Genomic DNA, 18,109 nt, shown 5'->3' with positions numbered 1-18,109 from the left:
TGAATGTACTGAAGCACAAAGAGCCACCAATAGCCCTAAGTCCACTTAAACTCGGCATGAAAGTATTTTATACCAGGTTAGGAAGTGTGGGGATCCAGTGAAGCGAGAAAGCATTCGTTTAACCTAAACAGGACTTGTAATTTAGTTCGTATTTATACACTTAAAAGAACTAAAATATCAATTTAAACATGACAGTCTCATGAGTCACGACTCCTCATACTACTGGAAATAATTTATCATTAAATAATTTATGATTTTTTTTTGTAGCGTTTCTTTCATTAAAACACCTCGTGATCACTGAACTGAATAGAGATCGGTGAATGCACTTTTCTTGATGACCGCTAGGGGGAGATCATTCTCTATGACAATGACACTAAAACATCCGTAAAGAAAAAGAAAAAAAAAAGCTGACTGTTTTTTTTCTGCTGTGATTTTGATGGGAAATCTGTGAAAAAAGTATTCAATCTTGGTTGAATTCAATGTACTATTACTACATTCATCATAAAAGCAAAATCAAATTAGTCAAATATTTAATAAACAAACATGAATAAATAAAAAATCTAAATAACAATTAAAAAAAAAAAAAGCACACGTAAGCAAGTATACAAAACCACAAAGCACTTGAATGACATGAACCTGTTAAATTAAGTATATGTAAGTGTATTTCATACACATAAAAAGATAAGTGTAACATTTTAAAATACAGTAGATATCAATTAAAGAACATCAGAAATCAGTCACTGGCGCTTGTAATGGAACATGTAATTAAATGTTTATGATTTTATGTGATTTATGTCTTGCTTTTTTACTTATTTTTTCATCCAAAATACATGATTACATTTGAATGGCCATAACATGGAAAACCGTGCAGTTATGTTGACTTCATTTGTTGTTTTCCGCTGCCTTACTTTTATGGATCTTGCCCCAGCTGTCATGCAAGCTCACCTCTCCACTCAGATAGCCATGATAAATGCGCCGGGTCAACAGTTCAAAAGCTTCTGCCACAATGTGGCCTGTTTTGGCAGAGGCTTCAATGTACGGCGCTCCCTGTTTATGTGCGTAGAAGGTTGCTTATTTTTCACTTGATTTTCACTTTTTTTTAATAAGCAATATTTCTCAATATCATCAATATTTTCGTTTTGACAGCATGTAGCCTTCAATTCTTTAATAAATTTACCATCATAAAGTCATTGAATTTAATCTTTTCTTCCAATAGTTCAAACTGAAAAATAGTTCAAACTGATTTTACTGTGGTACCGAGAACCATCAAATTTTAATGGTATCTGTATCGACTACTGGAATTTCGGTACCGTGACATCCCTATCCGTGTTTTAATATGCTCTCATTCATAGAGTTTTTTAGATGGATGCTGAGGCTTTTTAGGTTGGGTTGAATATGCTGTGTTTCCTGGCAATTGGCAACCCTGGGTTTCGAAATACAATTGGGTGAATTTGCCATGGGTGAGATCACACAGACCAAAACAAAAAAAAGACATTCCAACATGGAACACAATTTCAAAGTAAAATAACTCAAATATCTCCAAACATATGCATTTTTATGTTTTAGAAGAGTGAACAAGTTACATAAAGCACCTTTAAGTAAAGATTTGTCTTTTAAAATTGAGAAAGAGCCCAGCAAACAAAGGTCCCATGAGGTTATTTTTTTGGGAACCAAACAAGAACGTAATAAGAACGTTCCATGTAGGTTATTTTTAGGTTCCATTTTATAACGTAAGGAGAATGTTCCGGGAACGTTCCCTTAACCTTACGGGAAAGTTCTAGAAACGTTCTGGGAACCGAAAACTAACGTTCCCAGAACGTTCTCAGAACCTAAATTTGTTTGCTGGGAGGGAGAGAGAGTTTAATGCACCTTTAAATTAGTTTTATAGCATGCAAAAGATAGCACAGAAGATAGATCAATTGAATTTTGGTATGAAAATGTCACGTTTATTTAACAACTATAAAAAATGTAATATTTTTTTAATACTTAAGTGGTTTGAAATCACACAGACACAGATCCTCTTAGACTATTTTCTGATTAGTTAAAGATAAAACGCCCACATTTACATTAAATAAAAAATACACAGATTAAGAGGTCGTCTGAACAATACAGCTTTCCTTATAAAATCACTTCTCCCATTTTCTACATTCTTGTTAACACCCACATAATATTTTGATTTCTTGTTGCATGCTGATCCCTGATGCTATTTAACACAGCATAACTCTTTGTATCATTCATTAGGTTACATTATAACAGGACAAATGTCACAAATTGGTTTCGGTATGAGATTCCATCTTGGCTCAAAGTGGCTCATGATACGTATGCAATAGTGGTTCTACCGTCTGGGGCTCAAAGTAGATCATGCTAGCATTATGTTGGCTAGTACCATGTGACACTGGAGTACAGTACCCGTTTGAGATCACTCTGTGTGCGGGGCAGTCATATTGTTGTTGTCCCGGCTCTGCTCTTGCGCCTTGTGTAGATCGACACCCAGGTAGATTCTGTCGACTGTCCAGTGTTGAGTCTGTGGGCATTTCGCCGAAGGGTGTCGCATATTCTGGTTCGGGTGGCAGGGGATCGGCGTATTCGGGAAGTTGTCCGGGGGTGTCGTAGTGGTTGAGGGTGAAAGGGATGGTGTAGCCTTCCTCTATTGGGGGTCGGAATGTGAGTCCCATCATCTGCCCACCTGCTCCTACATCAGGCTCAGCATAGTCTGGAAACAACAGAGAAATGTTAAAGAAGTAGAATTAGGAATAATAGATAAATAGGAAGTAGATATTCCTGATCATTGGAAATTTGATGCCAAGAACAAACATCATGTCCTCCTGGGCGGTTCAAGTTTACGAGTTAGGAAGTCTTAATAATGACGTCAGGTGTATTCAGATCACTTTGGTTTCTGCAAAATAGTGATCTCCCTTTTTTTACATAATTTTTCAATTTAAAAGGTGCTGTTAAATGAATCCGTGTTATCATAATTGTGCAACACTATGATATTTTGTACATGCAACTTATCCAACTTATTTTCTCAGTGAAGCCCCCAACTCAGAAAGTTTGGTCTCAAAGAAAATATTATCTTTCTGACATGACTTGAACACAATTTAATAAAGGAATTTCCAACCTTTCTTGTCATCTCTGGACTTGTACAAACTAAAAAATGTGTCATTAAATTCTTTATTTATTAAAATTATATAAATATTTTCTAAGCGTACTTGATGTAAATTATTTAATTGAAGTAAATACACTTCATCAAATACACTTAATGATGATATATGAAAATATTCATATAATTTTAATGAATAAAGCATTTAGTGGCTTTCCCCCCAACAGGATCAGAGTAAATTGTTATATTTTGATTGTTTAATTTTCTTACAATTTCTTATTTAAAAAAAGATTATGATTTTAAATAAAATGATTTTAAATTATATATATATATATATATATATATATATATATATAATGTCCTATTAGAGGATAAACCTTTTCTGAATACAATAACAACAAATAAATCAAATACATTTTATTTAATATGTAATCCTGTATTCATTTATTTATTATTAATATTAATGTATTATTTTGTTAGCTATTAAAAACTTATCATATTCATGGTACAGTGAATAAACTCTCCCTAGATTAGCCTTCATGCCCAGGGCTAGCTTTTTTCCTTGGCCAACCCTTACCCGATTTTTTTTTTTTTTTTTTTTTTGTCCCGCCTGTTTACATTTCACTTTAGACAATACTGGTATCTGTTATCTGTGTGTTCCCCCATCACCTTATTATGCATGCGACATGTTTGACCCGCGTGTTTTGAATGGCCGTGCTAAAATTATTGATATATTTCACATCGGGTGCCCATGATTATTTGCCATCGCAAAATCTGACAGAACAGATATATAGCATTATTAAGTTTCAACATGATCCCACTGCACTGATCCAGCAGTAGTTCGGGCTATGAAAGGGGTCCCACGGTTCTCTCTCTCCTTTTCAGTCCTTCACTCACTCAGCTGGAATGCTAAGAGGGCGAAGACGTTTTAATTGAAGCGACTTTAGAAAGAACTCTGATTGTCTTGGCCACTGACCCTCTGTCCTCCTCATCCCAGAACCCCTTACTGAAGGGTCTGTTGGCCAGTGGGTGGTGAGGAGGGTGCTCTTCTGACTTGAATGCCCCTAATTTGGGCTCCAATTAAAGAAGCCTTTCAGGGAAGCACTGCCGTACGAAAGAAAGACATGTTTATGCCGCCACTGAGCAACTGTTGGAGGAATGAGCCCAGAATGAAAGCCATTTGCCTGTCATGTCTCTTCTGAGTTCCACTGGCAGCTCAGCTGAGCAAAAGCACACAGAGTGGGGCAAGCGAACAAAGGGGTCAGAATGACTACTTGGCTTTCTCTCGGTTTCCGTCCTGCTGTTTGAGCCACATTAACCCTCTTATTCAATGCTATATATTACTGCAATGTCAGAGGGCTGTTGATCTGAGATTCTGAGAACTGTTGTACCCAGCGGCGTCATCTCGACAAACACTGCCTTGTCTCGTTTGCCGTTTGAAACATTCCTTTATGAATTGTCTAAAAAGCTCAGTGGATATCTTACCATTGAGAGGAGGGTTGGGGAGAGCGTCGTGGATGTTCCGAACCAGAGGGTAAGATACAAGATCTGGATTTGTGCACGGAAGCTTCTTCCCGTGGAAACCCTGACAGCCTTAAGCAGAGACAAAGAAAGTCATTCAGAAAATATATCAACAACATAATACGTGACAGCATAAAAAACAGTGCTAGAGATACAGAGCAATAGGTTACCTTGGTCAACACAGCATTTCTTTATTTGTGCATTCCTTTTTCTGAAATAAAAAACATGTAAATAATACAAAACCTGTCAAGAATATGCCTGGGTCATATTTCACCCCAAAATAGTCAAGTCAAATATATTTACAAAGCAATTTTCACAATACAGATTGTATCAAAGCTGCTTCACAGTATCAATCAAACAACTTAACAGTGTTTGTTTATTACTGGAAAAAAAGTTTGGTAGAGCTGATCAATGGTATGATGGGTCATTTAATTTGAATATCCCCTACTGAGCAAGCCAAAGGCAAATAGTAAAAAAAAGGAATAATATTTTTCTTAATTAATATGAACTTTAATATTAATATACATTTTTTGCACCCTTTAAATTTGTTGCATTATTTTTAGACCCAGTGAAAAAAAATCATGGTACTGCATTTAATTTTTATTTCCTATTTTATTTAAATTATTTACATTTAAATTAAAGGAAATCTCAAATTTATGGAATAGAATCATACATTTCTAATTTGTGCATATTTGATGTTTAAAAAGTAATTTGTTTTTACAATTAACAGATATTAGACACCTCAACTGAAGTAACTAATTAATCAGATTTATTGTTCGCTCCAGTAAAAATATATATTTAATTTAACATCATGGTAATATTTGTTGTACTGGATTTCATTTTGTAGTTAAAAAAGAATTTCTATACACTATACAATATTTATTAATTATATTAAATATAAGTTATACAATTTCTATAAATATTTTTTTCTTTCAATTTAAAAGTTAAAATTCATATGAATACTTGTTATGGTGACATGTCTGATTTTTTTATATTAATGTAAATTACCGTTATAGAAGGTATTTTTATATTTCTTATTTTTATATATATATATTATTCTATATAAGGAACAATTAGTGTGTTACCTTCTCCACCAAATAAGCCCAGCTAAAAGGCAACCCACACACAGAGCGGCTCCCAAAACCATGCCTGCCACTAATATCACTGCTTGACTGGGGCCTGTAGGGAAATAATAAGAAAAGATTTAGCCTTTCAAAACAAATCTACTACCAGTTTACACATCATGATGTTAGAAGATTAACTTGAAAATTCCCCTCACCTGAGCTTCTTGTGATGACAGGACTCTCAGTGGGCAGAGTTTGTAGAGGCACAGTCTCTGGGACAACTGCCTTCCCAGTATTCAATTCTAAATAAAATAATTGAAAGAATTTATCACAGGTTCAAAAGACTAAGAATTCATTTCATTCTTAAAATTCTTAATTTACCATAGTGTGCTTGGACTTTGACCAATACAATGGTCTTTTATTGCCTATGTGTACTATAAATAGGTTTAAACTGAAGTTTATGTGGCTTAAGGGAACTTAAAAGAGATTCTGTAGCAGGCCCTCACCGTCTCCATAGGAACGCGTTCTGAGGGGGGCAGAAGGGCAGCCCAGCACTTGAACCTGCGCACAGGATCTGATATGCCACTTCTGGGGTTTCAGAAGAAGGTAGCGTGCGACTACTGGAGGAATCAGACTGTTGAGTACCGTCACATGACCATCAGAATGGGCCTCAAACACCTTAACATGGAGAAAAAATGTGATTTGTATAATTAAATAATTGTAAAATAAAGCCAAGACAGAGATTATACCTAGTAATGTATATAAATGAGTAACTGTATGGGTAACATTCACACAAAATGTCATGTTCGTGTCCAATGTCCATTTGCGCAGGCTTTTTTATGTAAATATGCGCATGTTTTAAAGGGATAATTCACTTTGAAATTAATTTTTGATGTGTTTTAGCTTACCTCAAGGCCATCCAAGATGTAGGCGTCTTTGTTTCCACAGTATTTTCAATTTTGATATTTTTAGATCAAACCTTTCTTGTCTGTCAGTCATATAATGGATGTTTTTGGGGTCCACCTCAAAGAGCATGCACAGAGAAGTCCAAATTAAACATGATTTAATGACTCGTAAATGTAAGTACACATTGATGGTCTAAGACAAGAAACGAGCGCTTTGTGTGTGAAAACGAACAGTATTCATGTATAGACCATTTTACAAGATGTAAACAACACTGGTCCAGAAACACTTCCTGTTTTAGTTTGTAACTGTTTTCTTTATTTCACATGTAAAGAAAACATCTTAAAGATGCTTGTTTAACTTTTTGATTCAGTTTTATATGTTCTGTTGGTTGTATTTTATCCCAGCTTTTATGTAGTGTTAAAAAACTGAAACAGGAAGTGCTTCTGGACCAGTGTTGTTTACATCTTGCAAAATGGTCTATACGTTGCGTGTACGTCACTCATTGTTTACACAGAGATTTCAGAAGTGTTACCCTTCACTGTGAAGATCTAAACATATTTAGATATACAGGAAATTGCAATGGAAGATGATTTCGATATATCAACAGACAACATTGATTTTTGTTTTATTTATTTTTTTCCGCAACCGCGTGAGGGATAACTTCCGGCCCTTTCCGACGCTTGCGCAGACCGAAGCGCCCGTGCCTTCAGAGTACTTGGACGTGGCTGTGGTTACAAGAGGCAAAAACTATATAAATACTGCTCACTTTCTCACACAAACTGCTCATTTCGTATCTTAGGCCATCAATGTGTACTTACATTTATCATTAAATCATGTTTAATTTGGACTTCTCTGTGCATGCTCTTTGAGGTGGACTCCATAAACCTCCATTATATGACTGACAGACACGAACGGTTTGACCTAAAAATATCAAAATTGAAAATACTGTGGAAACAAAGACACCTACATCTTGGATGCCCTTGAGGTAAGCTAAAACATATCAAAAAATACTTTCAAAGTGAACTTTCCCTTAAACACCTTAAACTGGTTTATTGAGGCACACTGTATAAATGATTTTTCAAAGCTGTAAATAAAACAAAGATTACGAGAGCACGTTTTACAACACGTCTTTCTACTTCAAAAATTCAAATTTAATTCAATGTTACTTCCATCTCCTTCATAATTAATTGTGAAATTTACTAATGAACTCTTCTTCACTTATATTTTTCTAATGTGCAGAATTCTGTACCTTCTTGTCTTTGCTCGATGCTGCTTTGTAGACTTTCCAGGTTTTGCGGTCTTTGCTGAACATGAGGGAGTAAGATTCAATGTAGTAATGTGCCGTACCCTTTGTTATGATGCCTGAAAGCAGATGTAAAAAAAAAAATATATTTTTATGCTTCTGTAACATTCACTTTTGCTCTAATATTACAGCAGATGTTTGCACAATGACCTCTGACCTGTGACACTACTCCTGTTCCACAGCTCAAGCTCCATCCACGGTTGCTGGTCCCCAGAGCTCGCAGCCCACTGAGAGTCGCCGTGTCCCGGAGCCCAGGAGACCTTCTGACCCAGTCTGTTCACCTCATCCCACACTGAAGAAGTGTTATAGGCCACCACCATTAGCTCCCTGTCACACTCTGGACACGCATGGAAAGGGAACAGAACTTGTTCAGACAAGTAAAGATTATACTTTCTCATACCTCAGATATACATTGTAATTGTTAGTCTTCAGTTGTTAGTGTTTATCTTCTAGCAATGTATAATTACAAATAGGCACTAACAGCATGTTTAAGGTGTAAGTAGTATCATGTACATGAGGGTGTAACTGTGTATTAGATAAACTGTAATTTATTCCTGAACGCTCACACACGACACGGCACAGGCTTATTCCTGGCATTAGGGTCCAATTAGACATTTGAGAATAAAGCAGTAAATGTTTGATGTTTTTGAACCAGCTTATTTAAGTCTATTTTTATGAAGAAAAATCATGTCAGGGTTTTTACAAAAAAACTTATGTTATGAAAAAAACCTATTGTACAATACAAATTACAGTAATCCTATATATTTAGTAATTTTTTGTGATTACAGATCTTTGTAAGAATAAATGTAACTGACATATATACTATATTTTAAAATGATATCAACTTTGATTTGCAGTTAAAGAAACATTATCAAAAATATCATGCAGAGCAAAGCCAAAATTCAACATGAATGTAAAAAACAATGTTACGGAATTACATTTGCTATGAATTCAAATAATATCTTTTGAAATCATATTTAACATACAGGAAAATAATAGTTATTACCTCTGTGGAAGACAAGCCGTTTATCTGACAAGGAACCGCTGTAAAATATATATACATAATAGATTATTTATTGTAAAATAATAACATGGTACATGCAAATCATATCATTAGCCTAAAAAAAAGTTAGTTTTATTTTTTATTTGGGTCATCTCATGGAGGCCATGGTAAAATCAAATGACCAGCTGAATACTCAGTTTATCTCCTGTTATTGAAACTTTAACACATTTCTAAGGGTACGTTTACACGAAATTGATGTACTAAAAATGGAAAAGTTTTTTTCCTTTGTGTTTTCGCATGTAGCCGACAATGTTGTCAAAATGATCCTTGTTCACACAGATCTGCAAAAACGATTACAAATGTTGCATTATGCTGCCAGGCCAGTAGTTATGTGAGATTTTTTTTCCATTTTTAGGTATGTGTAGTGTAAAAACACATACAGACAACACATACACTACAACAGTGTAGTATAAACGGCTCATAAGTCAGTAAAGCAAAACTTTGCTTTTGTGTGATGCTGCATCCACACCACTAGGTGTCAGTATAACTTGCACAACATCCCAAACACTCACGTTTTCGACAGTACTCCATTAGCGAAGTTCGCCTCATACAAGGTAATGCCCCTCTGCAGAGACGCGTTGATCATGCCCCCCAAACTGTCTGAAATAACCCCCGCATGGACTGCAGCTTTGCATAATACAGAGGTCTAGAAAACACAAACACAAGCTAATGTTAACACTCCTCTTCTCAAAAGACCTCAATGAAAAGTGACTGTTGTGAGGTTTTAAGAACACAATTTCTGGTATCAATCCACTTCTAATAGTGAATTAAAATGCCATGACTAATAATCTCTCTATATTGCACACAGATAAAAACCCAGCTTACATCACGGTAGCCTTGTCCATGCCAGCCCCAGATTTCTCCTGCAACACCTTTGCAGCCTGCAGGACAGAACGCACTGGAACACAAGTGAGTCCAGGTTTCAGATAATAAGCATTAAAATGTAACCTACAAGAAAGAGTGGGACTATTCAGACTGATGATTTTTATTTTATTTTGCTGTAATGTCAGGTGATTTTTTGAGGATTTCTTTCTTACCTAATTTGCTGAGAGGAGAAATGCGTCCCTCGACGCAGACATGAAACCAGCTCTATGGGATAGAAATAGCATTACCAGTTACAATTCGGAACATGTGCTCATATACACTGGCTTTTGCCTTTTTGTAGTCTACATTTCCCAAAATGGCGTCTTACGAATCTGATGTATCAGTGTATACTCACAGGAGAAGGTCAGTATTTGATGCATAGCACAGTCAAGTTGTCTAGGGCTTTACATAAACAACTAAATACACAGGAAAGGAAGGAAACCACTTCTGTTACCTCTGGAGCAAAGTGCGAACTTTTGACAAAACATTGACTTCAAGGGATATTTTCTGGAAAGTTACATCTTTTAACTCTGAGTTCAGTAATGGGATCATTAATAACTATTCTCAACATTGATAAAACAAATAAACTTTTATTTATTGATTTTCTGATATTTAGAAGAATATCAGTAACCAGACAGTTTCTATAGTCCCAATGACTTCCATAGTAGGAAAAAAAATATACTATGGAATTCAATGAGACCAGAAACTGTCTGGTTACTGATATTCTTCTAAACATCAGAAAATTGGCTGAATACATTCGAAAACGGTAAAACTCGACTGTTTAACTCTGGGGGAGTTATAAAATGAGCCTATTTCCAAAAAAGTGGAGTATCCCTTTAAAACTGCTAAAGAAAAGATTCTGAAATGATGTACTCTATGCCAGCCGGTCAGGAACTGCCATGGGTGAGTGCTACTGTGTGGTCAGGTGATGGTTAAGCTGTCATGCTGTGCTTGTCTATGCAGGAGGAGTGAGCATACAGCATTCCATCTACTTCAGTGTGTGCCCAAGCACTGGGGCCTCTCCTTATTCAAGCCAGGAGCGGCAGTCTGCTGCCCTGCTTACAAAGCAAACACTCTGAAACTCAGCCAAGGAGGAGAGCCGCATTCCAGCCGGTCACCCTAACGCACTTTTTAAGATCCCTACATCCAGGGCCGGCCCATTCAAAGGTCCTCTAAAGCCTACACTCCTGGGCAAAAAAAAATATATAGAAATTGGGCCAAATGGCTTTTAATAGTCTCAAATCACTGGTAAGGAATTGTAGATTATGCTGTAGATAAATCACGGAATGGCCTTCCCCATCTTGCAGACAGCTTTTTACAGGGAGAAGAGTCAGTAATGACTTCAAACGGTTCATGAGAATGTTTAGAGGTTTGAACATGTACTAACGCTGATGTCCCTTCAACAACAGACCAGGAAAACTCTTGGACGCATATTAAAGACTCTATGCCGCAAATTTTACATACTTCACAATACTTTCGAAAATCCAGAATTGAGTTGATCCTGCCAAGCATTCATTGTCACACATCAAGGCATCTTTATTTCCAGGCATACCGTTAAAGAATAAGACACGGGGACATCCTGTAGAATTCAACCAATCAAATGACGACTGCCAAAAACGTAATTCTGTCTTAGTGTTTTTCTGAGACAGCAATGGCTTTTTAAGTTGTGCATTTGCTTAGATTTAGCACTTTTCCTGACCAATAATTTGTGGGGAAGACAATTAAAAGCTTATTGTTTAGCCATTTTGGGCTTGGCCCTTTTTTTTTTTACCCAGGAGTGTACACAATGGCCTTGGTCCCACTATAAAAAAAAATATATATATAAAAAGGGAATAGTAAACGTTTTTACTAACAAAAGTAAAGATGGACACTAAATTTTACAAAATTTAAAAAAATGAAACTACATTACTTTAGTGTAGTTTACCACATTGACACATGTAAGGGTGTATAGATAGATAGATAGATAGATAGATAGATAGATAGATAGATAGATAGATAGATAGATAGATAGATAGATAGATAGATAGATAGATAGATAGATAGATAGATAGATAGATAGATAGATAGATAGATAGATAGATAGATAGATAGATAGATAGATAGATAGATAGATAGATAGATAGATAGATAGATAGATAGATAGATAGATATCAGTCCTTACGGACATTCATTTTGTGTCATACAGCAAATGTCACATCAAAAACATCAACAGACCAACAACCAAACAACTGCTTTGCCAACACAAACATCCCCCTTGAGTGCCATACAAATTATGCTAAGGTGCAACTGCCCGACACCCCAAGATTCAACCCTGTTTTATTATCTCATCTCATCGCTTAAGAAAACCAATACTAGGTACAAATGACCTGCGGGCCCGGTTGGTTTGAAGAGATGGCACCCTGTACCGTCTGCCTGATGGTAACAGCTCATACTCGCCAATAGGGGATGTGATGCATCTCTAGTAATTGTCTGCCCCTTCTTCACCAATCGGGACTCACAGGTTGTTGTCATGCTAGTTTGCTGTACCCTGGCAATTTTACGGGACAGATCAAATATCTTATGCAGATTATTTTTAATATTCACTGACAATGTAAAATAAAATACCAGGCAATATGGAACAAAAAGTTAGTATGCTTTCCACAAAGGAGCGAAAGAAAAGAACCAATATATCTCTTTCCACATTAAAAAGTCTCAGTTTACGCATAAAATATAAACGCTTTAACCTTTTCTTATAAATAACATCTGTATTAAAATTGCGTGTGACCTTCGGTAGGACAATTTACATGTTATGTTGGAAACGAGTGTAAACAGTAGTTGAGATTAGGATGGGAACTACTTCACTCCCACAGTCAGATGAAGTCCTGTTTACGGAGTAAGCTGTACAAACAGTCCTTGGTGTGTTTACTCTGATCATATACAACATGCTCTGAGCAAAAAGAACCATGTAGCTATTAGCTCTTATTTGTTGATAGAAAAGTTTTTCTTTTTTATTCCCTACTGTTTATAGGTGACGTGGGATGGAGCTGTAGGACATACCTGAGTGCTGATTGGTTGAATAGGACATGACAAAGCCCCGTCCTGAACGGTGAGTGCCGGAGATGAAACGCACTGTTGCTTCATTAGTACTCAGAGATATATTCCTGTTTGTGGCGGCTAACTGCCCACACAGAGGACCTGTAAAACACAGACCACATAATCTAAGCACATCAGATTTAATGCAACACAATCCCGCACAGCTTCACTGCCATTAAAGGCTGCCATGTTCATGCAGATTTATGTGACCACGAAACTGTCATGGTACAGCAGAATGGAATGGAGCATTCAAGCTAGAGTCATGCTTATGGTCACATGACTTCAAGGCACTAAATAACAGCATGAGGTTGGCTCTCTGGAATTTCTCAATAACAACATACTGTAAATGAGGTGGTTATACAATTACAATAGTGGAAGGTGGTGAAAAACTGTAAATTCCCTTCAATTGTTGCCTTTTGTGGGTGAGAAGATATTTAATATATATGAATTCATATTTAACTTGTATTCATATTAATTTTTTTTTTATTAAAGTTATAATTATATAATTCAATTATAACAATATAATTAATGATTATTAGTATTCTATTTATAATTACAATGTATATGATATAATTTACAAAATTAAATCTTGGATGTTTTTTGATTATCATTTATATTTAATTATATTGTTATAGTAAGCTAAATTGAATTATATTATTTACTTTTAAATGTATAATTTTAAATATTTAATATAATTTATATGATATTCATTGCATTTAAAAACTTAAATCTGGGACTGATGATTGAATTCATATTTAGCTATTTTATTTAATTCAATGATGTTATTAACTTATTCTATTTAATTCATAATTATTTAAAAAAAAAAACAACAACTGAAATTGATGATTTCCGTTCCATATCATATGAGAAAATAAATCCTAGATGAGTTTTAATATAAATTAAGATAATTTATACATATTTATATTAAATATAAATTAATTATATATACATTTATATTATATTTTTAATATAAATTTATACATTTATTTGAAATCTGTAGCATGAAAAGTTTTTTGGGGGGGTATATACAGTCAACTGGGCTAGACTCTGTAATTCCATAACGTCTGTGTGAAGAGGGTCATACCCACTCTAGTGGCTCCACTGGTGTCTGTGATGGTCAGAGAGCCAGATATGCAGTCTTGGCTCCACTCCAAGTCAAAGTCACCAAAGGTCAAGAGCAGAGTCTGGCCCTTCGCTACCCTCAGGCCCCACTCACACTGGGTGTGGTTAGGGTAGGTTCCCGGGAAGTTCAGCGAGGTCAGTGTGCCACTGGTGGGACTGAGAACTGTATGTCCACACCCATTGCCTAAAGGGAAAAAAAAGAGAGGGAAGATTAAAATGATATTAATGCGAAGGTAGAGGCATTTTATCTTCGATTCATGTTCTGGTTTCGTGGTCTGTTTCCACACATAATTAAACCAGACATTCATTTAACTTCCATTAGTCATCAAATGCGCTAACTAGTTTCTCTCTTGGCATGTTTCTAGCCCATGGGAAAATGAGACGGGACACATTTATAGTAGTGTGAGAATTGTGGGTATTGGCAGGTCGCTGGATGCGTATTGAAGAGTGGATCGCTAAAGCTTGTGTGGCAAGGGGGCTTGCCAATATCAGTATTAGTCACACTTGAGGGACTTTCCATAACTAATGTTCATTAAAGCTATAATTACAGTAGGGTTTAGCTGATGGCAATGCTGTGTTATAGAGTAGCTTCCACAGTCATGCCCAACCAAGTTCATTAACGAGACCGCAACATAACCCCAAAACAATTGGCAACTAGTTTGGAGCTCATCTAAATCTCAGAGTCCATATGAATTGCCAAATGTATCTGATGTTTTTGAGTCTCCTGCTCCATTTATGGTCTAGACGCTGTGTGACAAAGAAGAGCGGTTTGAGTTCATCGTCCGTCTTTCATTCCTAATTTCTCAGTCACCTCTGATTCATTGGGGTCAAAGCTTCTCTGGCCCCCTTCTTTCCGCTTTTGGTGCAATCTATCTCCAAATCTACTGAACAATCTTAATCATTGCATAGGAAAACAAACATCATTTGTGGTCAGGCTGTTAACTGTAATGCTCAAACAATTCGCTCAGTGTGGTTAAAGAGTTGATTGTTTGATCTACTAAATCACTCTTTATACATTTCCAGATACATTTCAGTCAGTATTTAACCCCAGCTAAGATTTTTTTGGCTGTTTCAAGCAATTAGATGTTATTTCAACCCAATCTCATCCAAAAACATAACTATTTTAAGAGGTGGCATTTTTGTATGAATTCATACAATGTGATTTCGATTTGAAAATGAATTATTTATTTTTTTTGGAAAACCTAACCACCAATGGGGCATAATCAGATCATTCAATGAATGTACGAATCACATTGTTATCTTGTGTGTAATGTGTAATCTGTTTGGTTAAATAAAGTTCGTAGACCAAATAATAACAGAATATATTATGTTGATAAATTTAATTATCAAATCGATTTGAAGTTTCCCTAAAGGGCAATTTATTTCGCAGCACTGACAAAATGTTAATGCAATACAAAAAAATACATGTTAAGAGACAAATGTACAGAATAGATAGGAAATTAATTAATTAAAAAGGTGGATTCTGCCTATAAATTGTGAAAAAGTGATGACGTTTTAATATTTAAAGCTTAATGGGCCGTTCACACAGAATGATTTTTTCCATTCCACTAAGCAAATTTTCCATAGTTTTTCTTTGTAAATGCGTTAGATAGATGTCTTTAACCATTGCGCTCTGCATCTTGCATCATTTGTAACGTCTCGCACATGACAAGATATACTAAAAAGGTAGAGCCCCCCCCCCCCCCCCCAAAAAAAGGAGAAAAAAAAGAAAAAAAACACTTCTAGTCTAGACCTTTTTTTTTTTTCGTTTCACTGACTTGCATCTCACGTTATTAACAGCAAAAACGTGTTCTGTGTCCACTGGCCTTATTTTTATGTTAACTTCACTGTCACTATAAAATAGTCACTTCTATCAAAACATTGCTTGTTGTTTGATCCAGCCCAGCCCCACTGGCTCAGCCAATGATGCAGGTTTGGGGTGGGGCTATCTGTTTTATTTGACCAATGGCAGGCAGGGTGAGTGTTTAGGAAAACCTGTGTGAAAACAATCATTTCTTCAATTCCATTTGGTGGTACTAGTGAAATTAGACACAATGGTTGGCCACAGTTTAACAAGGTCAGTTTTTTGTAACCACAGCTCAACAATTCACAATGAACACCTCATGAAGCACAGCCTGAGGCAATCTGTAGACATTATTTAACAGCAGGCAGACACTTTGATGACATCTGTGCGACGTCTGCGAGTTTACAGCAAGGTGTTTAAAACATGCAGTGACCGAGGATGCATAGACTGGGTATAATTAAGACACTTGCTGACACACAATATAACATTCCTTACAGCTGAGCTACTATGAATGCACTGGGACCATGGATACCAATCCATCATCAGCGCTACACTATCAGGCAGCATGTAATTTTATTTTCTCGTCATGAGATTTGCGGGCACGTCCCTGCAGGCCTGAGCCCATGGCAGACAGGATGTTCGGCTGTTTAGATTGTCACATCACAATTCTTCTACATCCATCATATTACAACTGTAAACTCAAAAATATGTGTGGACAAGCTGTTTTTTCCTGCTCTTTTGTGTTCTGGCAAATCCTGGACACTCTTCTAGAATATAGTACAAGCTCAAAAACATGTCAGATTCCACTCCGCTAAAATAACATCCCCAAAAACAGTCAGCATCCCATCTGGCTCATCGGAATGAAGTATTGTACGCGCATCTGGGGGTGTATGTTTGACTGGAAAACATTTTGTCTGTAGTGATTCATGCTCATATTGGGAAATACCATAAACAAAGTCATTCTTCCTAACAGACTCTCCTAAACACAGGCAGAGCTTGAGGACATCTTGTCCAGCAGTTTGGATGCTGATATGATTGTGATCTTATATGGACACACACTTTATTCTTTGAATATTTCTCAAAATATTTTTTTAGAGAACGCAGTCAAAGGTGATTTCAAGCTGATATATTGTTGAGCTTAGCATTTTATAAATTGAACTCCCTACCAATTACTATTGCATGATTTTTCTTTCTTTTTTTCTTTTTTTTTTTTGTGACCTGTTGCTCATGATCCTAGTTACAAGTTCATATTTTTACATGGGCAAGATGACCATAGAGTAAAGTAAAACCACCAACAAGTGGCCAACATAGACTACATCATAAACTTAAAACATTTACATCTTAAAGTTTTTGACAGTGTTCTTCAGAACTGTGCTATAAAAAAGGGCATGTTACTTTGAAGAATGTAAAATATAAGAATAGTTTCAAAATCAAGGTTTTTGTTTAAAATGGTTTACTGCCATTTGTGTTATTTCCTTGTTTTGTCGACTTAAACAATATTTTATAAACAGTTTAGAATATTAATAGCCTAATTATAATATTGTATGAATTATACTTTAAAAAATTAAATACAATTTTAAGTATTTGATACCTTCCACCCTAATTACTAGTAGGCTAAATGCACAATCTTACCCTTTTGACCGCATACCAACACCAGCGTTTCGATGCTGAGAATAAGACAAATCCTAGAGAATTCCATAGTATCCCAAAGCGTTGCATATCTAGCGTGCATGGTTTCATACGGGATATCCCGTCGCTGCCTCTGTCGTTCAGAGTTTATGCCATGAGTTTTAGTTTGTCGTAATCCGTCTACAGTCTCTCTCTCTCTCTTCTCATCCAAGTTAAGAGGCAGAAAAGTAGCCCATCCCCAACTGGGCATGGGTTAATAATGCACTCTCCTCTTATTGGCCTCGGGACGTGCTAGTCAACTAACAATTCCTGTTTCAATACCTAAGTTGAGTAAAGCGAGATGTTCCCCTCTCTTTTTTTCTTCAATAAAACGATAGAGGGTGCAACGGACTGTTTATCTAATGAGAAAGTTGGGTGGTGGTCATTGCGTTAAAGCCTAAAACCAACTGTGGACCAGCATTACTAACGAAACCTTTATTAAAATATGCACTTCAATTTAATTTAGCTACTAAATTATTCGGTTTTTTTTTTAAATCATTTGAATTATTGAAATACAACGAACACTCTTAATAAAACTAAACAAACAATGAAACGCTCCTTAAGCGACCACGTGATAGTGTATTATGATAACTAACTAAATAATTGCTTCATAAGGCCAAAT

General features: G+C 35.9%; 1 protein-coding gene across 1 annotated transcript; it reads right to left on the bottom strand.

The window, feature by feature from the left end:
- Positions 1-1,919: 1,919 nt before the first annotated feature.
- On the bottom strand, positions 1,920-17,659 carry LOC120484565 (discoidin, CUB and LCCL domain-containing protein 1). The gene is made up of 15 exons (XM_039679825.2): positions 17,452-17,659; positions 13,978-14,199; positions 12,858-12,995; positions 9,995-10,046; positions 9,783-9,855; positions 9,470-9,603; positions 8,901-8,938; positions 8,052-8,231; positions 7,841-7,953; positions 6,192-6,363; positions 5,901-5,987; positions 5,707-5,800; positions 4,792-4,832; positions 4,586-4,693; positions 1,920-2,713 (listed from the first exon to the last, which is right to left on the bottom strand). Exons 1-15 carry the CDS (start codon positions 17,549-17,551, stop codon positions 2,301-2,303), a joined length of 1,965 nt encoding a protein of 654 aa, XP_039535759.2. The 5' UTR covers positions 17,552-17,659; the 3' UTR covers positions 1,920-2,300.
- Between the last annotated feature and the right edge of the window lie 450 nt (positions 17,660-18,109).

Source organism: Pimephales promelas, chromosome 12 (assembly GCF_988280905.1).
Source record: "Pimephales promelas chromosome 12, fPimPro1.hap1.1, whole genome shotgun sequence".
Classification (NCBI taxonomy): domain Eukaryota; kingdom Metazoa; phylum Chordata; class Actinopteri; order Cypriniformes; family Leuciscidae; genus Pimephales; species Pimephales promelas.
This window is presented reverse-complemented; position numbering and strand designations above follow the sequence as displayed.